This window comes from Lissotriton vulgaris, chromosome 1_2 (assembly GCF_964263255.1).
Source record: "Lissotriton vulgaris chromosome 1_2, aLisVul1.2, whole genome shotgun sequence".
Classification (NCBI taxonomy): domain Eukaryota; kingdom Metazoa; phylum Chordata; class Amphibia; order Caudata; family Salamandridae; genus Lissotriton; species Lissotriton vulgaris.
In genome coordinates this window covers 215,117,324-215,145,056 of record NC_141686.1, presented here as the reverse complement: position 1 = coordinate 215,145,056, position 27,733 = coordinate 215,117,324, and the positions used below count along the sequence as shown (strand labels likewise).

Here is a 27,733-nt window from a genome sequence, read left to right as displayed (position 1 = left end):
CTCTGATGATTAGGACTTTAACAGTATTAATGACATGATGTCTGATTTAGTAATGTCAGCTAGATTCACAGATCATGATTATTTACAAGGTTCATCTAGTTATGAGCAGTTATTCTGTTACACCCACTATGGGGATCATTACTTGCATAAATCTGCACAGCCTAGAAATGTTTTTATGTATAATCAATGGGAACATTGTGCTACACCACCTAAAAGCAGTTCTAAAGCATTTTTGAGAAATTCAAATACTTCTCAGGGTTTAACACCAGTAATGCAGAAACGTTTTATTACAAACTGTTAGATAAAACAGGAATGAAAACAATGCTGACAAATTCTAAATTGATATATTCAGAAGCATTTTATGACAAAATGATGACAATTGGTTTTGATTATTGGAAAAATAATATTGAAACGAAAACGATTTGGGGTACAAAAGATTGGCAGGTGCAAGGCATAGAAGCACTGTTAAGAACCTGCATGATACCAGAACAAATGTTATTTTTAAATGACACTGTACACCAAACATCTTGTCTTGGCCTAGCCAAGAACAAAGAAATGAAAACACCGTCTATACCAAAGCCAATACCTGAAAATGCAACAGCTGATATTGAATTAGACGTGTCAAACATTTTACATTTCAACAGAACACATCCTGATTGGAAAAAGTGGTTAATCTGGCCTACAGACACAAATAGCTGTCAAGATAGGTTCCTGAATAAAACACAGGGTTTAAAAATGACCAGATTAGACTCTAGATACTCCCAGAGACAACATCCAGGGATTATAACAACATACAGTGTAGGGAAACTCTGCCTAGAATGGCTTACTACATCCACACTGGCTGAAATTAAGCAACACTTGTCTTTATTAAAAGATGGTGCTGATTTGCGCGACTTCATTCTTGGACCACGCAAACAGCGTCAAAAGCGTTTCATAGCGACCAGTATCTATGCTGCTTACAACGAGGCTTGGAAAGTAAAGCAAATTGAAACTGCTGAAAAAATACGAGAAATTGATCGTATTAATTTGGAGAAATCACTTTCTGTGGTAGACAATGGGTTAATGACTCTGTCTTCCAGAATATATTCTTTGGACAATATTGTATCCTCTGCCTTTGATGTGATAGACAGAGATTTGCTAATGTTACAACATGGCCAGTCTCAATTACGCTCTATTATAGAACTAGGCTGGACGCTGCAAAATCTTCGTTCAGGCTATGTGCCTTGGCGTTTAATCAACACAACGTCATTATTTTCCATTTTTAACCTTACTGATAAACAGATCAGTTTGGCACAGAAAGGAGCAGACTATACAATCTTGAGCATCGAGAAACTCGAGAGATTACCATTGACAATGTCAGAAAGCCCTGTCATTGAATGGATAATACACGGAATTATCACAATTCCGATAACAACTTTCCGATTTCATAAATGCCTTGAGTACATACCTGCTGGCCAGTATGAACAATTGGGTAAAAGATATGTTAAATCTATATGGAAATTACCATACACTCATTCTTGCTATAGTGACAGCGACAAAAATGTATTTCTTAGTGGTGACAACTGTAAACACTCACTAAGCGGTATACTTTTGTGTCAGGGTATTAATATACACGGAGCATGTGATGGAAATTCAAACAACCTCTCATGTCACCAGCTAGTCACACCTGCAACTCAGATAGAGCCCTTCTTTATGCAACTCGCAAACGGGAGTTACATTCTTAGAACGGATCACAGGTGCTGCGGCCTCGCGCCAGGGAAAAGTTATCTAGTACAAGTAACGTCCATGGTCAAATGTTGTATGCAAGCATTGTTCCCGAGCGGGCCTCCAGACATAGTGACTCCCCTCTGGCCTCGTCTGAATCTCTATTCTATATGAATTGATACATTAAGCAAAATGAAATCTGTGCTTTTACAGACAACAGTGCCTATAACGTCATCTAAAGAGACGTATGATCTTCTAGTCGCAAGGACGGCTACTGAAGTCCATGACCTTTTATCAACAAATTGCCCCGTGCATTTCGTAGAAATGTTCAGCCAACTCCTTAACGTGTCTAGTGCAGCAAGCATCCCTGGCATATTTAAGACAGTCTTTACGGGACTGCTAACACCCTTCCAGGCAATTTTGGGAATCTTTCCTAATTTTGTGCACTCCATTTTTGGTGGTATACCACTATTTTTGGGACTCATCGCAGGGATTCTATTTTTGACCATCCTGCTACGTTATGGCAAGCCTCGGCTCAGACATAGCTCCCATGGGAATGGAAGAGACAATCCTAGCAATGCGCTACAGGGACAGGATAACTAACGCCCTCGGATTGGCCAGGCTGAGAGATCTAAACATGACCTGGTTCCTTTCATTCAGACTGATATGGCAAAATTGCATTTTACCTGTGCTACGGTGTATGCTTTGCGGCGAGGAATGCGTGTTGGACATCTGTCTTTCACTTCCATCAGCAGTACCAATGGACGTCGATACTTTGCTAAGTCCAATAACGGCTCACGCATTGTGTTGTCCCCAGCGGCTACCAATCCTGATGACGGCATTCGTGGAGACTCCTGTACTACAGCCAAGTGGTAACAGTGGAGCGAGTGACAAAAGCAACATCATCCAGGTACAACGTTCTGTGAGCATTGCTGGTCCTGCCTTCGATGACAGCAATCATTCTCACACCTGCCAAGTTACAGCGCTATCTAATTTGGTTGAACTATCACCTGATTTTGTAGACCAATTCTTTGCGAGCCTGTCTGATACGATGTTCTCACCCATAGAGAAACAATAACTTTTGAGAAGCTTTCCGACACACAGCGTTCCCATGAACTCTGAATTCGGCCTTCAGTTTTGATCAACAAAAACTGCCAGGAGCTTTAGAAAACTATTTTCTTTGAATTTGGACAATTTTTTCTAATATTGACCTTTTTTGGCACGAACAATTCTTTGCTTAACGTAAAAACTATTCTTAGAGAACAGAAGCTTCACACTTCTATTTCTAAACACATCTAGAGACATAACAACATAACACCAGCCTCTAGCACACATGTTATTACAATGCATTTTTATGTGATGATTTATCTCGCATTTCTTCTGTCAGAGATACTTCATGTGTACTTCTTTATGCATAATCGTTCATTGATTTTATATGCAATACCTTTTGAATGATTACTATGCTAAAAAAAAAAACGTACATGACCTAAATTCCATGTATTACAAGTACGCCTATTTCGAATGCATTTATGTATTTTGGGGTGGGCAATGTTACACATACATCGAATTGCTTAGTTTTAGTAATTTTGATGGACATGTATACGTGGAGTGGGTGTTGCGTGCTTATCTAGGTTCCTGATCGATACTGTGACCTTATGCCCCTATTCGGCTATAAAGCCCTTTATTCCCTATATTGGCATAACCGTTCAAGTGCGATTTTCTGAAAAGTCATCTCTGGCCTCACACGAACAGAGCCACATTCCAGCATGACTCTCTGCTACTTCCTTTGCGACCAATTAGTGCAATGACAGAGCAGCAGTCACTATCTGATATTCCTAGATAACACTCCGAGTTCTTCAACAAGATAAAAACTTAGCAAACCTGGAAATCCCCGCTTGCTATGTTTTGATTAGTAATGGAACTCTAATGAGCAACTGATAACTGTCACTTCCTAGTGACATCTTTAATTGACGTCTTATGTCCAGCAAACTTGCGTCAAACCCGGCACCTGTCAGGTATAAATATTACCAATGTTGCCTTAAGCAATGAGCGAACCTGTTGCTGATGCCAGCTGCCTGCATGACCCCGTGTTGGTAACAACTAGCACTCTGTCGCTGCAGCCTGCTATCCTGTGGTGGTGAAGCTACTGATTACCATTATCGCCGCTACAGCGCGAACTGTGGTTCAGTACGCTTGAGGAGCCGTGCAGCCGTCCTCTGCGAAGACATCCAGCCCAGCTGCCCGCGGACGCTGTCACCCCTCCTTCCTCGACGCGCTGAGAGAAGCCGCTGCCTTTCTCGTGCAGAGAAATCCAGTCCCGGCGCTTCCGGTTTACCCTCGCGGGTGACTGGGATATCGAGAGAGACCCCTGAAGGAGATACCAATCCTCCATCATTCTATTCAGAGGTATGGTGTTGACTAAACCCTTAGACGAGAATTCTTGAAACAAACCTTGGCAAAACCAACTTAACTTAAGCTACTTACTTACTCCAACTTCTCACGTGTTAGGCTTAGGTCAGGCACACTGGGGTAGGCTTAGTTAGAAGCACCAGTTGAGTATGTTAGCCTAATGTATATATGACTGTATATATGTTTTATTACTTTTAAACCATTGTATGGCTAAGAAACCATATCAATGCTTTTACAGTTCTATTTCGCAATACTTATCTTACTGTACGTACTTTTTATAATAACAATTATTGCAATTGTGGCAATACATTTCTCTTGTACGAGAAGAAAGACTGTTCAATAAATGTTAACCCTTTATTGATAAACGCCCGTCTCTCTATTCTCTACATACTGTGAAAGTAAACTGCACTAGACTGACTGAGTGAAATCTATGTCTATTGTTTCACACGACCCTAGAGATCGACTCTTGATCTGAGGAGCAAAGTTGTCATGTTGCACGGTTGTTGGAAAGCTGAATCCCTTCTTGTCTGTGCCAAGGAAGCTGATCACTTCCTATGCAGAGAAGAAAGTTTCCAGTGACCTCTGAGCTAGTTGGTAACACAACCCAATTAAGTTTAGCATAGTCAGTGGAGGCCTGGAATATAAGCAGTTCCACGTCGATACTACTGTTTATGTTATTCCAATGCGCAGGGCCTAGTGGGAAACTAGGAACTACACTACAAGGCTACTGCCTGTGCAAGACATTAATATTTTGGCATCCTCAAGCTATTATGGAACCGTTGCAGTTTGCCTATCAGTCAATGTCTCTACGCTACATTAGATTGAAAAACATCCCAATTCAGCCCTCCCCTTTACTCTTTTCTGGCTCACCTCAATTAAGTTATAGCAGGACAGAGGCTTGACCCGTCATCAATCTGTTCCTAGCTGGGGCTCATTCAGTGGGTCGCATTCCTAATCGCCGGGTCTTGCGGATAGGAAGGGGTAGGGGGTGGGCGACCATGGCTACTTTCTAGAGTAAGGAGGCATGTGTACTATATGCATTTGATTGCTTTAAGTTTCTCCAGCATCAGATCCCATTCCATGGAGATGGGTATTTTCCGTAGGCCCCTATATTCTACGTGGCTGCGCTGTCTGCGCTGCCCCATCGAAATGCCTCCCCGTGCCTTGAATGTATTGTTGGGGGAGGGCTGTTTTCCACCTCATAGTAATTGAGTAATTTGCTATTAGTAGGGCCAAGTCAGCAAATATGAGCTGTACTTTCTGTGTCTTGGGGCGAAAACTGAATATATGTTAAAACACAAACCACACAAAACAGTTGAAATCTGGCTTTCCCAGTGCCCCAAAAATGATACTGGGTAGAGAGAGAGACTAGAGTCAGAGGTAAAGAAAGGTAGAGAGAGTGAGAGAGTTTGTGATAGAGAAATAGAAGAGAGAAGTTACCTTCACATGGGCCCCATGGAAGGTGGCGTCTTGAGCAATTGCCCTACTTGCATATGCCTTAAAACGTCTCTGAAGGGGGCGTGGCCAAGATGGCGACGGAGTGAGACGCACCTTGCTGTCCCTCCGGCGCCGATTCCTGAACAGCTTTGTATAGCACCCCTAGAACCGTGCCTTGCCCGGCAGTTTCGATTGCTGAGAGGAGCCGGGGCACGTGGGGAGGCTCCTGACGGTCGCATTCACCCCTCGGAGCCGTCTGGAGGGAGAGAACCGCTGCGGAGACGGCGGCGGAGGAAGGCCTGGGTGACCCAGGACTGGCGTAGGCGAGGACGCCGGACCGGAAGTGCGGGCCGGCGGCAGACGTGACGAGGTAGAGGCCGGGTCCGCTTGCAAGCGCGGAGCCCGGGGGAAGACGGCAGCGCTATCGAGGGGCGGTTTTCCCCCCCTCCCCTGGTGTGCGGTGCAGTGCGGAGCCCTGAGGTGCCGAGGGCTCGCCGGAGCTCGCATGGCTCGGCGGAGCGTGGGGGCCGAGAAGCAGACGGAGGTGTGCGACCTGGAGGGGGTTAGGAAGTGCACTGGCCCCGGCCCGGTGAGCGGAGGGGGCCTCTGGAGCGCGCGGCGGACGCTGCGCTGGAGTGGAACTTCAATCTGGCTGGGCCATAGCAGCGGGAAGAGCCGTAGGGGGCGGTGTGACTCACCCTACGGAGCGGTCATCTTGGGAGGCCCGTGGCGGACTGCGGCCACGTGTGGTCTTCGCGCACGAGGCACCTGGGTCAGGCTGGAACTGCTGCCGTGGTGGGCCGCCACGACACCCCTGCTGCTGCGGCGAGTGCGCTGGGACCGGGAGCCACCATTGCGGCCTAGGCTCTGTCGCGGATTCGGTCAGGGGCGCGGCGAGTGGCCAAGCACTTGGCGCCATCCGGTGGGAGGATCGGCGGAGGCCTGGGTTGACCGCGCCACGAGGATCCCTTTCATTTGCGGGCCCCCTACGCTCTGGTGGGCGGAGAGCTGGGAGGTGATACCGAAGGCCTGGGTGTCACTGCAGAAAGAGGTACACGATTACTGAGACGGCCCCAGAGCACGGGGGACAGGCACGGAGTGGTCGGACCGTGGGGGACACGATCGGAGGCCCGGCCCAGTGGCGACGTTCGGTGGGCATCACCTGGCTCTGAAGACCTCACGCATATCGGGGAGGCTACGCGCGACCACCAAAGGAGCCTTTCGGAGACTTGGAGTTCCAAGATGGCGGGCAACCCAAGAAGAGGGAAGAATGGCAAGGATGGCCTAACCAGGGGATCCCAGCCTCCGCCGTCCCCGGGGGCGAGTTCCTCGTCTGCATCAAGGGACGACGAGGCGCCAGCCACCAAAGCATTTATGACAGAGCTTTTTGCATCCATTAAGGAAGACATTTCCGAGCTACGGGATCAACTCGCATCTGACCTTAGGGAGGTGAGAAGGGATCTGGATGGTGTTGGCGAGAGGGTGGCTACCTTGGAGGACCATGATCTTAATGTGGCAAATGATGTACACCAGTTGCAACAAGATGTGCTCCGCCTCACGGAACAAAACCTGGACCTGCAGGCGCATGCGGAGGACCTAGAGAACCGCCCCAGGCGGAACAACATCCGCATCAGATCAGTGCCATGGGACGGGGAGTCTGGCGACCTGAGGGGCTATGTCCTAGCGCTGTTCCTACAGATTTTGGGTGACGAGGGCGTTAGCGAAATCAGGATGGACAGGGCCCATAGGGTTGGGCTCCCTAGGCGCGGAGGGGGTCCTCCGCCGGACATCCTGGTCTCCGTCCACGATTTTCAGTTGAAGGAGCGCATACTGAAGAAGGCGCGGGAGGCTCCATCTATCCAGTTTCGTGGTCATCACCCTCAACTGTTCCAGGACCTGGCAGCTACCACTCTGCGGAAGCGGTGCGAGTTCCGACCTGTGACGGCATTTTTGAGGGAGCACAACATCGCTTAATCCTGGGGCCACCCTTTCCGCATCATATTCAGATGGCACAACAGGCTTGAACAGATCAGGTCCCTTCAGGTGGCGAAGGATCTCTTGGGCATCGACAAACCGGAATCTTCGCCTGGCACTGGGAGCCCTTCCGCGAGGGGACGGCGGAGGTCCCCCTCCTGGCACAGAGTGGGTGGGGAGGCAGGGAGGAGGATGCCTGACAGGACTACCAGCCTACAAGAAAGAGACAACGCGGTGGCCTCGGTTGCCTCTGCCACGTTGTCGGCCTCCCAGCTTGGTTCCGGGGCAGCGTGATCTGTGGAGGGTGATCTGACTGGCGCCGGAGGGACATGACCATGCAGGTACCTTGGGTTCATTTGTACTTTGTGGGAAGACGCCCTGGTATGTGGTCTTTGGGAGGCGCCGACTGGTGTCTCCCCTCCGGCTCCTGGAGGACTTTTTTGGACCTTCTGAACTGTCATCTTCACAGGAGGCTTGGTCCTTCTTTCTTGTGTGGTTTGGTTTGTACAATACTGTGTTTGGTTTTTCTGGGGGGGGGGAGGGCCTTGGGGGGAAGGTTTGGGGAGTTGTGGGGGGGAGGGGGGTCGGAGGAGGTGACGCGGATGGGTTATTGAGAGTATTGCGTGAATGTGTGAAGGTGGTGGTGGTGAGCATGTGGGGGGGTGGTCCATGACAAACTTGCAGTTGATACCATGTTGGGATGGCGGGGTGTGGGGGGGTGTCTGGGGACCCTTCTCTGTATTGCCTGTGGCCGAGGGACCTTCCGGCGGGGGAGGGGGGTCTGATAAGGTGTCTGTAGACGGTTCCTGTTTCCCGCTTTATTATGCCTGTTAGCATAGGAACTTGGAACGTTAATGGGCTGAATTCCCCGCAAAAGCGACAGAAGGTGTGGAAATATATAACTGACCACCAACTTGATGTTGTGGGGCTTCAGGAGACTCGCCTAGCGCGCAAGGATGAGCTGCGCCTTAAGCATAAGGCTTATCCCCTGATATACAGATCCTCTGCCTCCACGAAGCATCGAGGGGTGGCTCTCCTCTTTCGCGCTGCGCTGCACTTTCAACCTGTAGAGATACGCACCGATAAGGATGGCCTTTGGCTGATGGTGAAGGGGCTTGTACAGGGGAGGTTGTGTACTTTCGTTGTGGCGTATCTCCCCAATGCTGGTCAAAATATGTTCCTGCATAGCCTGCTGCAGAGAGTGGGTGACTTTGTGGATGGGCATCTGTTCCTCATGGGCGACTTTAATTTGGTGTGGGATGGAGCAGTGGATTGCTCCGGCGCTCACAGGGCTGACACTGGTGTGTTCTCTGCCCTGTCACAGCAGATGGTTGTGGAGCTGGGGCTGGTTGATGGGTGGCATTTTTTTCATCCTGCATCACGGGATTGCACATACTTCTCTCATGTACACCACTCATACTCACGACTGGACCATATATTTCTTGGCCAGGCTCTTAGAGGAGATGTCCTTGACTCTGCCATTCTGCCGCTTTCAGTTTCTGACCACAGCTTGCTGGTGCTTACCTTGCGTTGGTCATCGACCGGCGACGGGCAGCGGAAATGGTACTTCCCGGCATCGGTGGTCCGGGATGACACCTCTAATAAAGCGCTGCGGACGGCTATAAGGGAGTTTTTTGAGCTCAATCCGACATCCGATACCTCAGTCTCCAATACTTGGGACGCCTTTAAGGCGTCTGTCAGGGGCACGTGCCTGGGCCTCAATGCGCGACTCAACCGGTTGCGGCGCAAGGAAAGGGAAGACCTGGAGGCTGAACTGGCTTCCCTCGATCAGGCTCATAAACTCAACCCCTCGAGAGTGACTCTTCGTCCTCTGACGGCGGTGCGGGGGAAATTGAGAGCCCATTATAATAACAGGGCTGAATTTACCCTATTGAGGTTGGGACGACAGTCCTACTCATGTGGAAACAAGGTGGGAAGGCATCTGGCGCGTCAATTACGCGATAGGAGGGAACGTGAATACATCGGAGGGATTCGTGATGCGGCAGGGGTGTTGCAACATAGGGATGAAGCGAAAGCATCCGTTTTCGGCCGCTTCTACTCGGACCTCTACACGGGGGACGGGTTGGACGCGGTAGCCCAAAGGGAGTATCTGGGGCGCCTGCCCCTTCCTCAGGTATCAAGGGAGTGGAATGAGTTGCTGGGGATCCCGATTACCAGGGAGGAGGTCCTCGAGGCCATCAGGAGCTTGAAACTTCACAAAGCTCCTGGACCAGATGGCTACACCGCCATTTTCTATAAATCATACGCTTCTGAACTTTGTGATTTTTTGGCATCCCTTTTTAACGACATGGCCGTATCCGGTACGTCTGCTGGCTCCTTGGCGGAGGCGGTGATCACAGTTTTGCCAAAACCAGGGAAGGATCCCACCCAGTGTGCCTCCTTCCGCCCTATAGCGCTTCTCAATATAGATGCCAAACTATACTCAGCGATCCTGGCACGTAGGCTACAGGACCTAATGCCGGCGATCATACACCCGGATCAATCCGGTTTCATAAAAGGGCGCCAGACTCACGACAATACGCGGCGGGTGGTTCATTTAATTGAAAAAGCAGACAGATTCCACATACCGGCGGTACTTGTGGGTCTGGACGCCGAGAAGGCCTTCGATAGGGTAGACTGGGGTTTCTTGTTCAACACGATGACGGCCTTCGGTTTCTCGAAGACGTTCATCACCATGGTGAGGGCTAATTTTTGCTGCCCCCGATCACGGGTTGCGGTGGATGGCCATATGTCGGCGTTCTTTCCACACTCGCGCGGCACTAGACAGGGATGCCCCCTGTCCCCCCTCTTGTTTGCGTTGAGCATCGAGCCCTTGGTGGTGGCGGTGCGGGAACATGAAGGGATCCGAGGCCTGCCATTCACAGGGGAGCAACATAAAATCTCGCTCTTCGCGGACGATATTTTATTCTCTACCGCGGACCCGGAGCACTCACTGCCATGTATTAGGGAGGTCTTACTGAAATATGAGGAGGTGGCCGGCTTCAAGGTCAACTACAGTAAGTCATATATCCTGAATCTTACTCTCTCGCAGGCTGAGGTGGATCGTGTGCCGCCATTGACACCGTTGGCTTGGGCCGCCGGTTCGATCGTCTACCTAGGGGTCCATCTGACTTTCCATCCTTGTTAGCGAAGACTCGGACTGAACTGGATAGGTGGAAACCTAAATTTTTGTCATGGCTGGGCAGAATCCATGCCATTAAGATGGTTCTCCTACCTAAATATCTGTATTTGTTTCAAGCACTGCCTATCCCCTTAGACGGCGATTTTTTTCGGCGGCTCAGGACTCAGATAATGCGATTCGTATGGCAAGAGGGCCAGGCGCGATTTTCCTTTGCGGTCTTACGTCGGCCGAGGTCCGAGGGTGGAGTGGGGCTTCCTGACCTGCAGCTCTATTACAAAGCAGCACATCTGAGAGTGTTGGTGGAGTGGTCGCAGCAAACATCGGAAAAACATTGGCTGCATATGGACCGGAGCGTGGCGGGCAGGTCGATATGGGACTTGGCTTGGAAGCCAAAAAAGGACCGCCCCCTCAACGCGTATATTAGTTCTCCTACGAGTACGACGTTGAAGGTTTGGGATACACTCGCCACGGACGACCGCTGGACTACATTCCCCTCGCCGTTCACGCCCTTGCACTTTAACCCGGCATTCCCGCCGGCGCTTCGTGAGGGGCCCTTTGACGTATGGAGGGAGGGAGGCTGCAGAGCCTTGACCCATCTGTTTCATGGTCAGGACACCCTCAATTTTGCTAATTGTATGAGGGACTATGGAGTCCCCCGCTCTGAGCAATTTCGTCATGTTCAGCTGCTTCACTGGGCCATTGGAGGCGTCTACAAGACCACCGTCGCCCTTTGAGCCTTCATACTACGGACTTCTGCCATGAAGGGGGCTATCTCCTTTCTGTATCAGCTTCTCCTTAAATCGACAATGGCGCCTCGGCCTCGCTATATGGGGCAATGGGAAGAGATGTTGGGGAGAGATGTCTCGGATATGGAGTGGTCGGCGCTTTGGCGGGACTTGACAACATTTAACCACTCACTACATTTGAGGGAGGCTCACCTCAAGACGGTCATGCAATGGTATATGTGTCCAACCAGGCTCCATCGCATCTATCCGGCCACCTCCGATAAATGCTGGAGGGGATGCGGATTCCTCTGGGACTTCCGCCACATCTGGTGGGATTGCCCGGTGATCCGACCATACTGGGAGGAAATTCTCTCGCACACCAGGGACATCCTTGCTTATCCCATTGAGGACTCCATGGCCTATGTCTTGTTAGGATTGCGTGAACCTGGACTTGAACATCAGACCAGGGTGGATAAAAAGATTTTGTGGCTATGCCTCGGAGCCGCGAAGCTCACGTTGGCCGCTGCCTGGAAAAATAAGAAAGCTCCTGCGATCTCTTTGTGGCACGCGCGACTCTGGAGGTTGCTAAGCATGGAAAGAGTGGCGGACATCTTCCTTGGCCAATTCAAGAATTTCCAGTATCAGTGGGGCCCCTTGGTTACTTTCCTTTCTAAGGGACTGCCTTCGGCTGTGTGTCCTGCTTCTCTGCAGTCACTACACCTCTTTCAAGTTTAGTATGTTTGCGGGTATGAATGTTGTTATGGCTGGAGTCACCACCTTGGGGGGGGAGGTGGAGCGGGGGGGGTAGTTGACTGTACTGGTTTCCAGGGCTGTGGAGGTTTTCTTACCTGGGTACATAGCCTGCTTGCCTGGATATGTGGGATCGAGGGCCAGCCGTTAATATATTGACTATCGATGCTGTATTGGCCCAGTTGACAGGCTTTCCGAGCCTTTTGCACTACTGTTTTAGATGCCTGATTCTTCGTTCTCGGACTGGGATGCTTCTGTTGTCTTGGGACGCTAATGCTTTATGATTTACGATTTGCCCCCTGTGTGGGGTACTGTGCGGCACCTCCGCGGCCCTTTGTTTGTTTCTTCTATAACTTAAAATAAAAATTTTACAAAAAAAAGTCTCTGAAGTAACCTACCACTGAAGCCTCTCTCAGAAAGCCACGCAAGTCCAGAATTGCCTAGCATGAGTGATGACAGCCAAAGGTGGCTTGTGTTTTCTTGTTTTGACAACATGACTCAAAATGGACAAAAACAACAGAACATGGTACTACAAAAAAATTAACACATTTATGTAAGGTAATACAATAGACTAACATAGCAGTGTGGTTGTGTTGATGTGTTGTTGCATTTTGTTGGAATGTTGGTGTGTTTTTTTAGTTGTTTGTGTACTGTTTGTGGATTCTGTTTATTTATTTGTTGGTGTACCATATCACTGTTTTGTGTTCTTGTGTTATTCTTTTTTGTTGGTGGCTTGTGTTTGTGTAATGTATGATTGTGTTTACATGTTGTGTTGCTGTGTTGAAGAATTATATTAATGCCTTTTGTATTGTGTTAGTTTGTGTGGAGCTCGTTTTGTTGTTTTGCTGAACTATAACACTGAGTTTTTTGTGTTGTTGCTTTGGTGTACTGTACTATGTTTGGTGATGTCTATGTGTTTGTTATATTGAATGTTACTCAAATCAAAAGGTCATGTCTCATGTTAGACCTAAATGTTGAAGGAAAAGGCTGTCAACCCAGTCATTTTCTTGCCTCCACCAGCCCCGTAAAACTGTGACTTGCCAGGGTCTCCAAGAAAATTAGGGAGTGCTCACTCCTCTCAATGCTCCACCACTGACAATTCATCCCATGGCAAACTCAAGTTAAGGGTGTTTGGGTCAAACTCTCCTCTTTGCCTGGTTCCACTGACTATCTTCAAGCATGCTTTTCCTCTCCACCAGCACAAGGAAAAAGAATTGTGTTTGATTATGTGAGAAACAGACAAACCACACCAGGGCAACCAAGTAACTCCCCAGGAACAAATCCCCTGAAGAATTATTTTTTACAAATAGCAGAAGATAATATACATACTAACTTAATTAGATAAACAATAAATTGTAAATCAAATAGTTGAATGATATCTACAAAAAGGCGTACTTCCATATGTCTCAATATACAATACAATTTCTTATATCAGGATGCAAAACCAGAAAGCAGGTTCAAAAAATGAAATCAAATCACACTTTCCCGTGGTAAAACACAGAGTGATTTTTTCATGTTCCAGTGTGATAATACGAGGTGCCACGGCGAACAACCAAGAACATAGTCCACTTTTTTTCAAAGCAGATTATTTAGAGGAAAGGGATTCACACCTCCTTACGATGATTGTGGGGATAACAGTGTATCTCTATATAATAAATTGTATTTAATACTGAGATATATAAAAGTATGCCTTGTATTAGGATTCAATTGTTTGATGTATGTTTGGCATTGATAATATAAGGCATCCTTGGCATGGTTTCCCCTGTCTTCTTGCTTCTACCTCCTGTATTTTTGACTCTGTACTGCACTTGGTGTTTGATGGTTTATGTGCTCTGGGCCCTTTACCACTGTTGAACAGTGCTAGAGTGCAAGTTCTCCCTGTGTAAATTGTGATTCTGATTGGTTATTCACGATTGGCATACTTGATTTACTGGTAAGTCCTTAGTAAAGTGCATCGTGTGTGCCCAAGGCCTGTAAATCAAATGCTACTAGTGGGCCTGCAGCATTGGGTGTGCCACCCACATGAGAAGCCTTGTAACCTTGTCTCAGTGTAGTTTTAAAATGCCATGTCGACCTGGGAAGTGCACCCACTTGCCAGGCCCTAACCTTCCCTTTTACTACATGTAAGACATCCTTAAGGTAGGCCCAAGGTAGCCCCGTGGGCAGGGTACAGTGAATGTGAAAGGTAGCACATGTGCTGGTGTGTTTTACATGTCTTGATAGATAAATACTGCCAATTTAGTTTTTCACTATTGAAAGGCTATCTCTCCCATAGGTGATCTCCTGAGCTGCCTAGTAACATCTCACAAGTGTAAATTTCAATTCGGAAGAGGTAGAGATTTGAAATTTGGGTTCCCTGAACACAGAATTTAAAGATACATCTTTTAGTGAAGTTGGTTTTTAAACTGTGTGTTTGAAAATGGCACTTTTAGAAAGTGAAATGTGGGTGGGTCTGCACACCTAATGTCAATCAAATTTATCAAAGTGAAAAGATGTGTGATTCAACTATTGTCAATATGTAAGCGTGCACGCTTACATATTGACAATAGTTGAATCACACATCATTTCACTTTGATAAATATGGTTGACATATGGGGGCTCATTATGATTGCGGATTTCCCGCATCCTCCGGGCCGGCGGAAGCCACCGCCGGCCCGGAGGATGTGGGAAAACCGCTGCGGAGCCTCCACAGACCCACCGCCAAATTCGGATGGCTGGTGGGTCTGATATTCTGTCCGCAGCTTTTCCGCCGCAGTCGCCTTCCGACCGCGGCGGAAAAGCACTAACATGTCTGGCGGTGTCTATCAGACACCGCCAGGCATATTAGGATGTCTGCAATTCTATGCTTTTCCACGGCGGCTTTTCCGCCATGGAAAAGCATACGGACCTTCACTTAGGGGCCCGTTGCGGCCCCCTGGGTGAAGGGGTGGTGGGGGGGTGCACATGGGGGGTACCTATGGTACCCCCCTGCATTTGTGTGCACAATACAGCAGGCACCACGCGGTGCCTGCCGCTTTGTGCACGCAAATGCTGTGCATGCATTTTTAACATTGCGGCGGGTGCAGCTTGAAGCTGCACCCGCCGCAATGTTAAAGATTGAGGATGTGACTGCCACCCTGGCGGTCACATCCTAATCTGCACAGAGGGAACGCCACAGCCCATGCGGACGTTCCCTCATACTCTGGGGTCGCGGACGGACTCAAGTCCGTCCGCGATCCTAATGACCCCCTCTGTGTGCAGACCCACCCACATTTCACGTTTCTTACCATAAGGTACCACTCCGTGGCTCTTGCACCCCATAAATATGTGGCAGGATATTTCAAACATCACCACTAATCAGGCAGCAATTAAAGCATATACTAATGACGAAGCTGACACCATTTACGTTTTGGTAAAAGGAGTGAGAGAGTTCGGTTCAACAACTGGGTCTACAACCAACCAACTACGACAACTTGAATACCTAATGAAGAAGGAAATTAATCAGCGTTTACACGCCACTACGCTCATTGAATATCATAAGGTCAAGAGGATTCCCCGTGGATTATGTATCGCCCTTCGCCCGATGCTATTTAAATTTGATAAGGCTTTCATGGCGCGTTGGTTCGCGATTCTCAACAAGTGCTCTTTGGATTTAATATTACTCCTGATTGAGGAGATATCAAGTGTGTTGAGGGAATTAACCTTGGATATTGACAAACTCAAAGATGAACTATCCAGTAAAACTGAACAAGATGAATGGACCAAGATTCTAGAGGACATCAACAGGACTTTAGATATACATGCGAGAGAGGTGCACGAACGTAAGACACGTAAATTCAAGAGGGACACAATTGATTATAAACTGGATGAAGTTTATACCTGGGCAGACAATTATGCCCAGAGGAGAGCCTTTAAAAAACCAGGGCCGGCTTCATCAGAGGAAAGTGTTGTGACGGATCAAGACTTATCGATGCACAGACCAAGTGCGACATCTCAGTCACAAATGGCAGGAACTTCAGCGAGTACACAGGGCAGCCTTTTTTAGAGGGAGGCCAGGGGGACAGACAACCACCCGACAAAACAACTACAGTCAACGGAGGACCCGCCGGGGAAAAAACAACAACAAAAAAGACCGTACCAGTGGATACCGGAAGACCAAGGAGGGAAGTGAAGAACAAATAGTTTCAGAAGAATCTCTGATTATCAATATTTCACAGAAGTCGATGAACAAAATGGAGTTAAACATATTGAACAAAGGATCATCTTTTGTCCCAACTTACAAATCCAATGAACTGGAGACAGAAGTGACCCTATTTTAATTTATGAGAAAATTGAGGTTACGCTGGTTCTTTTCTCATGAAGCCATCACCGACACTGATTCTTCCGAAAGACAATTCAAACCCAAAAGCAAATTTCTCTCACCGATATCCCACAAAACTTTGGACAACTTTGAAGTACTTGTAAAAAAAGATTTGGAAGGAATCAATTACAAGAAATCTTTCCACTCTAATTTTTCTACAAGAGACTGGAGGTCTTTAAACAAACTGAAACAGGATCCCTCCATTACCTTCCTTCCGGTAGATAAAGGAGGAGCGTTGGTGATTCTTGACACAGATTTTTATCATCAAAGTGTGATATCACACGTTCAGAATGAAGACACGTTCATTCATTTGGAAAGAGACCCGACTCTCGAATTGTAGCAAATTCTTACTTCCATTTTGGACAAGGGAATGGATTTGGGAGTCATAGACTCCAAAACGCGACAATTTTTGTTTAATGAACATCCAAATATTCCCACCATATATATGTTGCCGAAAGTGCACAAGGACAGAAATAGCCCACCTTTTCGCCCGATTGTAGCAGGGTGTGGGTCCATTCATGAAAACCTAGGTTATTATCTTGATTACCATCTTCAGCCATTGTTCCAATCTTGGTCAACGTACGTAAGGGATACGACACATTGTTTAGAAAAACTTGACAACATCAAAGACGCATTTCATGAAGATATTTTCCTCTGCACTATTGACGTTGTGGCGTTGTACACGTCCATAGCTCACGGTGAGGGGCTAGAGGCCACAGAATGGAGATTACTACAATCCAACCTTGAGGAAGAAAAAAGTGTATTTTTACTAGAATTGTTGCACTTTGCCCTTTACCCCAGTTATTTTTGCTGGCAAGATGAATTTTACATTCAAAGAACCGGTACTTCAATGGGCTTTCCGGGGGCCCCGGCATACGCGAATACATACATGGCACATTTTGAAAATCAACATATACTGAATCATTCTGAGTGGAGTAAATAAGGAACTCTTGAAGAAACAGATCAAATCTTCACATAAAAGAGAGGTCTTTGTACTGAAACATTCATCGCAAGCTTCCACAATCAAACCATCATACTAAAAAGATGGGAACTCATCGAGAATGAACCAGATTTTCGAGACATTTTCACCCAGCCTCCACTATTTGCGCACACCAGAGCACAGAATTTACGAGAATTGTTGAAGAAACCTACAATAAAATCAAGGGATTCGCAACACAAGGGGATGCGCAAATGCCACAATTGTGGATAATGTGGTAATGTTATTGTAAGCAAAGAATTTCCACATCCAAAAACTGGACAACCTATACCTCTAAAACATACTTCAGACTGTACCACTGATAATGTCATTTATGCCATAAAGTGCCCATGTGGTTTAGTGCATGTAGGACGGACCAGCAGGAAAATCAAAACTAGAATAGTAGAACATAAAAGCCGCATCAGAAACAAAAACATGAATTTATCATTGGCAGCACATTGGGTGAATAGTGCTCACACTATTCCCCAACTTAGATTTACTATTCTAGAACACATCACCTTCACAGCAGGCACAGACATTCACACTACACTGGCCCGTAAAGAAACAGAGTGGATCAAAAAACTGCGTACAGTAATCCCGGGGGGTCTCAATGACCACTATGAATTGTTGTGCTTTTTATAATATCGCCTTGAATACATAGAATGTAAGGGGTAATATTGCATTCTTCATAATATTCAAACTTAGATGCTTTACATTTGGAAGTTTCATTTGGTTATTTCTATACATTTTCTCACACATTTTTACACACTTTCATATAATTCATCAAGATACATTCCAGTCAGGAGTTTCAAACCCTGACTTTTGAAACGCGAGGCAGTCGCCATTTTGTAACGGGTGTCCCGACCCGTACAGTCCCCTTTCCATGATGATTACACACAGGGTACACGCTAGTTCAAACAGTTGTTTGTTCGCCGGTTTGGCGACTGACGTTTGGATCTTTTGTGGAGACAGAGAGGAAATAGCTTTCAGTACACGGCAGCTTAAGGTACGTTTCAAGCAGAATAATACGTTATGCTTAGCGGCTCAACCAGAGTAAGGTTGACCTTTGTTCGTTAAATACTTAGGCTTATATGTTTATCTCCAGGTGACTACCCAGGTTACTTGAGAACGGACATCATCTTGCTGCACTCAATCACTCTACTGAATGGAATTTCGCCCTTAGGTAAGAGGGAGACGCACTTCCTAATCTCAGAATTGAGTAAGCAACATGTCAACCAGAGGTAGCTCAGTACATTTACAGTATGTTTCACTTAATTTTAGACGGAAAGTAGAAGCTATTAATTCTCACTGATGGAGCATCGTTTGGATCTGACTCCGAGTTTCTAGAGTGGTATGTTTATTTATTCCACATTGGAAGAACAAGTTTTCACATTCATTAGTTAAGGATTAGTAAGCTTAAGTTTGATTACATTTTTTTATAGGATATTGATGAATCCTTCGTGCATTTGGCTTTCATAAGACGAAATTAATCTTCGGCAACTGGGAGGTAATCACTCAATTCAACTTATTTGACTTTTGTCCATCTTACTTTACTTTTGGGTGACATTCACATCCACATGCCTTTCTGTTTTTTTGTACTCTTGGTATTGGGAATATACTTTCAACAGGTGTTATCTTATCACATATTAGGCACTTATAATCTTTAGATATCTATTGATTCTATATTACGGAGAATGCAAACCTTGAGACAGTTTTTAAAGGTGATTACATGTACATGGCGTAGTTCAAAATTTCCAAATTTCTAATTTGTATGTATTGTGAATTTTGTTGTAGACACCAGAACCGCACTCCCTTGAAGACTCGCAAAAACATCTAAAATCATTACAACCCCTGATGAAGGGTTCAGTGTGAACCCAAAATGCATTGGGTTCCCCTTTTTAGTTTTGTTTATTGAGTATATTTGCATATAGTTTGTATAAATGTCATGAAATACGCACGTTTTGCAAATCATGAAATATGAGATATTTTATTTCAATGTACTTTGCGTTATGAGGTTCTAACCATGAGATGCAATTGTTAAATATATCTGAATAAAAGAACGGTTAACGATCTTCAAAAAGTTCATAGGCTTTTTTCCCAAATAGCTGTGCTGAACACAGTCCCTGGTTTCCGGGGTCTCCTTGAACACTTTTAGAAAGTGGGAATTTTCTTGTGGCTCTGCCTGCCTGTGGAATCAACGTCTAGTTTAGACTGAAAAGGGGCCGCTGTTAAGAAGTTTCAGAGCCCTCAGAGACTTCATCTGAAGCATCCCTGAACTTTACTGCTGGGAGTTCTGACCTGCCTTGTGGTGAGAATTCCAGTTCTGGGCCCCTGGAGGTTATTTAGCTGCTTTTACTGCAATCCATGCATCACCCTTCTAGCACCTGTTTTTCTGATGCAGCACTGCACTGCAGGAAACGTTTCAGCGCACTGCCAATGTGCGACCAAAGAAATCAATGCACCGCTGGACCTAAGCCGAAGAAACCACCGCTGCCCAAGTTCAGCGCACCATGTATCCGAAGTATGAGACCACCGCCCTGACTCAGACGTGGGCCCTGTTGGGTGACTGAAGGATTCAACCCCTCAACTGTCTGTGGCCATGGGAATTGATGCAGCAACTGTTTCGTTGTCGCATTGAGCCGCAGTATCTGGATTTTCCACCCATCACACCTGTGCATCAATGCTGGGCTTCAGAAGGGAACCGAGGCCACGTGACTGGAGAATCGGCGCATCACCTCCCCATGCAGAAGGAAACTGATGTATCACCTCCACTCGCAATAGGAAAATGAGGCATCACCTCCTTTCTCAGTAAGGAAATGTCGCATCACCTCCCCTGAGTAGCAGCAAGGAAGAAACTCACCACCTTCCCTGTGAGTAAGGTACCGATGCATCACGTTCCCTGCGTGTAAGGAACAGACTCATCACTGTGGTTTTCAGGGCCTCAGCTCCCCTGTGCCTGTTTGCACCAAAAGTGACACTTCATAGTTCTCTATAACTGAACTGACTTAAACATTTTAAAAGTGATGTTTTTAAATATGTATGTTGGATTTTTGTTGTTTTGGTCTTGTTTGGTTTTGATAAAGATTCTTTATTTTTCTAAACTGGTGCGGTGTCCATTTGTAGTGTTTTCACTTTGTACTGTGTTAACTACAAATGCTTTACACATTGCCTCTGAGATAAGCCTGAATGCTTGTGCAATACTACCAAGGGGGTGGGCAGGGGCTATCTGGGTGTGCAACTCCAATTTACAATTTACTGTTTATTGTATTAAGTTAACAGGGATTTCTTTGTGTATGCATCTATGAGAGACAGGGCAGGGGTGGGGGAATACTTCAAGCTGATTCTCAAGGATATTTGTAATCTACATCGGCCGATTTAAACGCTTTCAACTGGGGTAAATAAATTCAAATATCAGCAATTCCCGAAGAATTCCACAGTACTCCGGCAAATATGCAATAGTAGCATAATCCTGAATTATTACTTGTACATGTTTGAATTCCAAATGACAGCCATGCGGGGGCCTTTCAACATTCCTAATTTGTATACCGTGTACAACTGGACATGAATTTAAGAGTGAAAGATCATTTTTTGTGAATTTAATAGCTATGCTTAGCATTTTGGTGTTGAGGCCACAACAATAACGAGTTTATGATTGATTATGTGATGCTGCTAATGATTACACTAAGAATATGAAAATACATTGATAACAATGTCTTGTTTTGGCAGCCAGGACTTGCGGTGCAGCACAACTACCCAGCGTCTTTTGGGAACACCGTGGGACAGCCTGCAGGAATGCCAGTGCCATACACAGTATCACCGACTCCAGAAGGACAACCCTACAATGAGAAGGCACACGTACAAGGATTACCAACAGCGCCTGAAATGACTCGCGAGTCAACCTGCTACGTAAATTATCCTGAGGATGGTTTTCAAAGCTGAACACAGAGATTAGGTTGAGATGCTCTAGCAGGAGTTTTTTTCCAAACCTTGCCCTTGTAAACAATATACTCACAAACCTTACAAATTATGATATACCATGTAGAGTTGCAATAAGTTACCTGTACCTAGTGTGCAAATGGGTTGATATTTTTCAGAATAAAATCCAATCTGTAACCTTCTCAGAGTTCCTCCCTAAGAGCAATCTTCACAGCAACTTCTGAATACCATACATCTTTTTCCAAGACACCATACAAGGACAATTCTCTAGCAATCTAAATATACAGTTCGAAAGCAGCTTATCCAGACCTCATCTTTGCATTTAAGGTAAAGTGTCACCCCACTCAGAGTGACTTCATTAATGAGTAATTCATTTGTAGAACAGCCTATGTAAGTAAGTAAGTAACTTTTATTGTTTGTACATGGTTAATTAAAACCTTTACAAAATTGTAAAAACACCAATATATACATTTTAAAAGACATGTGTACTTAGGCGTATCAGGTTAAATTAAATTAAAAATGAAGAGTTGATTGAGATCAGTTCATGCTTGTTTTCGGAGCCGTGTAATGTTCGTCAAGCACTGTTTAGTCTTTTCTTTGTCAAATCAAAGAACCTCACGACCTGGCAGTTCAATTTAGTGTTATTGATGTTAAAACACAATTTGACTGCCTGCCTGCAGGACCGAACGGCATGTGGTTTAAAGAAGGGTTGTAAAAAGTTATGCCTCAGGTCTTTTAGTCTAGGACAGATGCAGATCACATGGACGATGTCCTCCTTGGAGGTTTTACACAGGTGACACTGCTGTAAAGAGTTATTTCTTTCCCCGTGTGGAAGGTGGGGGAGTATGGGGATCAGGCCTAGGCATAGTTTTAGCAGCTTTTCTTTGAGTTCCCTTTTCATACCGATGTTACGGTATGCTTGCGGTTGTATTTTTCCATAGTCACCCAATGTTATCCAGCCGTGGGCCCTGTTTGCTAGATCCTGCTTGTCTTCGATCACTGAGACAATGCGTGCCGATTTTTGGTCGATTTTCTTTAGGGACAAAAGATCTATTGATGTTTCCCAGATGTCAGTCAGGCCAAGGACTTGGAGTGGTTCAAATAGAACAGCCTATTGCTACCTCCCAAAAAGCAGCCCAAAATAGCTACCAATGCAAGGTCTCTCCTCCAAAAACACTCTCTGACCAGATGCAATAACTATGTGAGGGCCTCCTCAAGCCTGCCTGATTGGTAAAGTATAGTGAAAAAGTCAGTAGTGGGAAAAATGAAATAGTACCTTGCAAACATCTTTCTCAAAGATATAAATCATGTATTGGCTTCGACATCTCCCTGAATACTCCCTGTTATGTAGTGAATGGCAATCACAGACCTTTAGATGAAGTATCACATGCCTCGTACTCATCGATCTATGAAGTCCTAATACTCCAAGCAATATCTGATGTCTTCAGGCAAGAGATTGTCTTAGATAGCTCAGATGATTTCTGGATCAATACTTCTATAGGAGTGTGCACACTAGCTTCGTAAAACTTGCTGTGGTCTCCTTCTGGGCCACCTGCTCTTGTGAGATGCTGGGAGGTATGGGGGGAGTCTTTGCAGGTTGAATGTTGAGACATCTGCAATTGGAATAGAATTCCCAGAGCATCAAGGAGTCCAACAGGGGCAACCTTAGACATGTGCAAGCTGTGCACCTGCACAGGGCCACCAAACCCCAGCTGCCATATATAACCTTATTATAATAATCCTCTGAGGATGGATACATATTTGCATGGCGGCCCCTGGCAGGGATTTGGCGGCCTCCGGCTCTGTTCCTCTTCCAAACACCCTGACCCCTCCTCTTCACTGGCCTCCACGCTCCACCCCGCCCGGACCCCCTCTTCACTGGTCCCCTACCTGCGCTCCCTGCCCAGGGCCGCCATGAGCCTAGGGTCTGAGTCCAAGCATGTTCAACGTATAGGTTTGGAGTAGGATACACTTTATGACGAATGATTCTGCTCATCATGACCCCTAGAGCAGCAAAAATTGAATGCTTCATAATGTTTTTTAATCACATGCTGATCCAAATATTTATGTGTGGCTAAATATGTATAAAGAAGCTGCACTTTGTGCAATCAAAGTACAATCATAACCTTACAGTATATTCATGTTAACCAAATGTGCATTATGGACGTTGGCCTAACTGCAAGTAAGCCCCTGAAGTTCAAAAGCCTTTCACTGTTAAATATAATGTTGAATTCACAATGCGCTTTCACATTTTCCTTATCAGTTCAGGAGCAAGATAACAAGCTTAGCTAATAAAGGAGATTATTGTTTTCTTTAGAGAATGTTAGAGTGGATCATTTGAATTGGTAGTTTGTTGTCATTTACACCGTGCGTGGGAATGAGAAAGTGCCTCCTGTACCATGCAATCCCGAACACTGTTACATTCAAAGTCATGCAGCTGTGTGCATTTGATGATAGGTACAAGAGGAGTTTGCCTGTTTCAAGAACATGGCAAAACCTGATTGGTCCCAGTTCAGAGGAGTTGGTGGCAAGAAGTTCTGCATAGATTGCAATATATATAACAGTGCCTTAGAATAGTTTTAGGAGACCCTGTCCTGACTCTTATAAGGGAAGTCCTTTGCCTAACTCTGACTTGATTCCATATTCTTAGTTCGTGAGTTAAACTCTTGAATACCCTGACTCTTTATGTGGCCCTCAACCTTTATTTGATTCAATTCAGACTGACACCTTCTGCTTTTGCCATCCTTAAATGCCTTATTTAGAGACGTTACCTAATGGAACTAATACTTTCTTTGATTTACATTTTGTCCTCTTCAAATGATTTATGTTACCATCGTCCTAATCTTATTCTGTTGGATTGAATAACTTTATGAAACATATGCTGAGAAATTATTAACTGAATGACGAAGGGCCTGATTATGACTTTGGCGGTCAGACCGCCGCGGCTGCGTTGGGGTTGGATTGACTGCCTCATATCTGGCAGTCCTACCGCTGATTTACGATGTTAGCAGTCTGTTCTTCGTAGGACTTCTGGAGAATCACCGACTCCGACAGCCATTCTTTGACTGCCGAGACAGCAGTCAGGAAAAAGCAGAAGCCACAGGGCGGTACAAAGAACGTGACCGCTGTCTGGATTACAAGTTGGCTTTTCGATGAGCTGACCATGGTGGTCTGACTGGCTGCTACGTCGTCGTATCCGAAGATATGGGGTGCTTACTCACCCATTTACCCTTCTCCCCTGCAGTCTCAGACTTGGACCCCAGCCTCCAGGACCCCTCTTCACATTAGCATTGACCTTGAAGAAAATGATCCTCTTGGCGCAAAAATCCAGGTAAGTCCGTTGTGCCAATTTACCCATTGACTGGACTGTGCTCGTATGGTCAAGAATCCAGCAATGGCTAAATACTAGCACAAGGCATAATTCCACGTGTCATGCATGTTTGTACATTCCACATTTTTTTGTGACAATGTACTCACCTACATCAACAAATTCCAAAATATGTGCATCGCCGACAATAACACTGCTGCGGTACCAGCAGTAACATCGTAATTGCAGGTGAAATAACGCAACTCAGCAGTCTGTTTCTGACCACAGCCAGGGACCTCTGGTGGTCCGACCACCAAAGTCGTAACCATGCCCTTCATCTGTAACTTTGAATAATCTTCTAATAAACGTCCATGGTGTCGAAATCATCCTCCCTGTCGTTCTTGTGGAACCAAATGAGTTTCACTTTAATTTGACTTTGCTGTACTGATGTTAGCTCTCAGAATACACATTCAACTGATTTTTAAAGGTACAAACGACACGTAGCACTACACCAGAGCCCAAAGATATAGAAAATTGTGCAGTATCAACCCAATAAAGGAAGATGCTGTCCTAGAAGCATTGCAAATGCTGGAGGCCTTTTCAACCTTCTGCATAATGCACTGGAAGACAGGTGCCTTTAACAACAACTCACACAGAATTCTACAGAACATTAAATGCTCCCAAAATGGTGATAAAGGAGAGAAGGAGTTTCAATTCCAGATATAACCCTACTGGGGAGGAGGCTGAGGATAAACCAATCACACTGAAACTCCATATATTATCAATCATGCTCAGCATGTCCTTCTTGTTGGCAGTCGGTGGCAATCTACTTGTTGGAAAGTGGGCTATTAGCAGTGGTAAATATGCATCTACCACTGGCAATAAGGCCACTAACTCAGTCTAGGGCTCAGAATAGACCTCAGTAAATTATTCAAATGCTCAACACTTGGTAGTTTGGTTGCGAGCATTCAGGCATAACAAAATAGGCAGGTATGTAAAGTTATTAAAAACATCAATTCAGTAAATAATTAAGACACAATAGACAATAAAAATTCCACACCATTTTATAAAAATAGGCAATATTATTAACTTTAAAATGACACCAAAACGACAAAAATCCAATGTAGGGAACATGAGATATGAATTTGAAAGTTTTAGCACTATGTAGCACTTAGAAACCTATAGTGCCACCTTGGGACATCTAGTCGTGCTTGACCTGGACAAAGTCAAGTTTCCACGCAGACCTCGATGGAGCCCTGCTCGATACCCCTTGTGATAGGTGTTAGACCTTGCATCTTTTAGCATGTCGACCCTGTCTTTTTGATTTCTGACCTCCTGGTTTTGACTCTGTTTTTGCTGGTTTAGTGCCTCATTGCTGATCAGTATTAATGTGCAAGTGCTCCTACTGTAAATTGTGTTTATGGATTGGTGTTTTCATGTTTGGCTAATTTGATTTATTATTTGATTTACTGACAAGTCCCTAGTAAAGTAGACAAGGTGTGCCAGGGCCTGTAAATCAAATGTAAAGTGGGCATGCAGCACTGATTGTGCTACCCACATGAGTAGCCCTGTGCAGGCATCTCAGACCTGCCACTGCAGTGTCTGCACAAAGTTTTAAAACTGCCATGTCGACCTGGCAAGTACAACCACTTGCCAGGTCCAAACCCTCCCTTTTCTTATTTGTAAGGCACCCCTCAGGTAGGCCCAAGGTACACCACTGGGCATGATGCAGTGTATGTGAAAGCTAGGACATGTCCTGTGTGTGTGACATGTCCAGATAGTGAAATACTGTATAATTCATTTTTTACTATTGCAACGCTATCTGTCCCATAGGATAACATGGGAGATACTTTGTTAAATCTTACAAATCTAGCTTTTTATTGGGACAAGATAGAAAAATTGATTTTGGGCTCTCTAACTCAGAATTTAATTACACATCTTCTAGTAAAGATGTTTTTTAAATTGTTTGTTTTAAAATGCCACTTTTAGAAAGTGGACATTTTCTTGCTTACATCCAGTGAAAAAAGCACTGTTAACTAAATGACAGTGTGCCCATCAAGCGCTCCCCTTTTAAACTAATTTTCTGCGCGTTCTCCCAAATTTTATCCAAATTGCGCTGAATGACCACAGTAAACTTGAACTTGGCTTGAGATTACTTGTATTTGCCTCAATCTTTAAATCTTCTCCATTGTTACATCACAATGTTCATATTAACTGTTATTGATGGAATTCATATACTTTTGCAATGTGAACATCAATGCATTCCAATCAATTCACTCCATGATTCCCAATGGATTTCGGGCCACCGCTCTTCATCAGGGGAAATGCTTTCAATCTAAATTCATTTTATTTATTTATTTATTTTTGACATTTTTGAAGCGCACTGTTACCCAGAGGTGTCCTGGCGCTGGAGTGATTACTAGTGCGTATGAACTGGGGCGTTAGTGTGTGCAGAGCCATGTTTTAAGAGCCTTCCTGAATGAAAGGAGGTCTGGAAGCTGTCTAAGTCTCAGTGGCAGCGCATTCCAGGTCTTCGCCGCTCCCAGGGAGAAGCTCCTGCCTCCCCATCGGGCTTTCCTAATTCTTGGGATTACCACCAGTTCCTGCTCTGCAGATCTTAAGGTTCTTATAGGCTTGTACCATTGGAAAGCTTTCATCATGCATTGGGGGCCTAGTCCGTGCAAAGCCATAAAAATTACACAGAGTGTTTTAAAAATTATTCTTTTACGCACTGGGAGCCAGTGCAGCTTCACCAAGTCTTGGGCTACTGACGCAAACTTGGGTGTGCCCGTTTATCAGACGAGCTGCTGCATTCTGCAGAATTTGAAGTTTATTTAACAGCCCCTGTTGGGCATTCAGTAGCAAGCTGTTACAATAGTCTAGCCGGGACATCACCAATCGAGTGACCACTGTTCTCCTATGTTCGTCCACGAGGAACGGTAAGACTTTACGAATAGTTTTCAGCACATAGTGGGTAGTGGAGGACAGTGCATTAATATGTGGCCTGAAGGACAGTGAGTTATCCATCACAACT

General features: G+C 45.5%; 1 protein-coding gene across 6 annotated transcripts in view; it reads left to right on the top strand.

The window, feature by feature from the left end:
• LOC147735029 (membrane-spanning 4-domains subfamily A member 4A-like) overlaps positions 1-23,706 on the top strand; it is a 316,483-nt gene extending 292,777 nt beyond the window's left edge. For all 6 annotated transcript variants that reach the window (XM_086953129.1, XM_086953127.1, XM_086953124.1 and 3 more), the window contains one exon: positions 21,183-23,706. In XM_086953129.1, coding sequence (XP_086809255.1) covers positions 21,183-21,395 — 213 coding nt within the window. In that variant the 3' untranslated portion in view covers positions 21,396-23,706. The remainder of the gene's footprint in view (positions 1-21,182) is intronic.
• Positions 23,707-27,733: the final 4,027 nt, after the last annotated feature.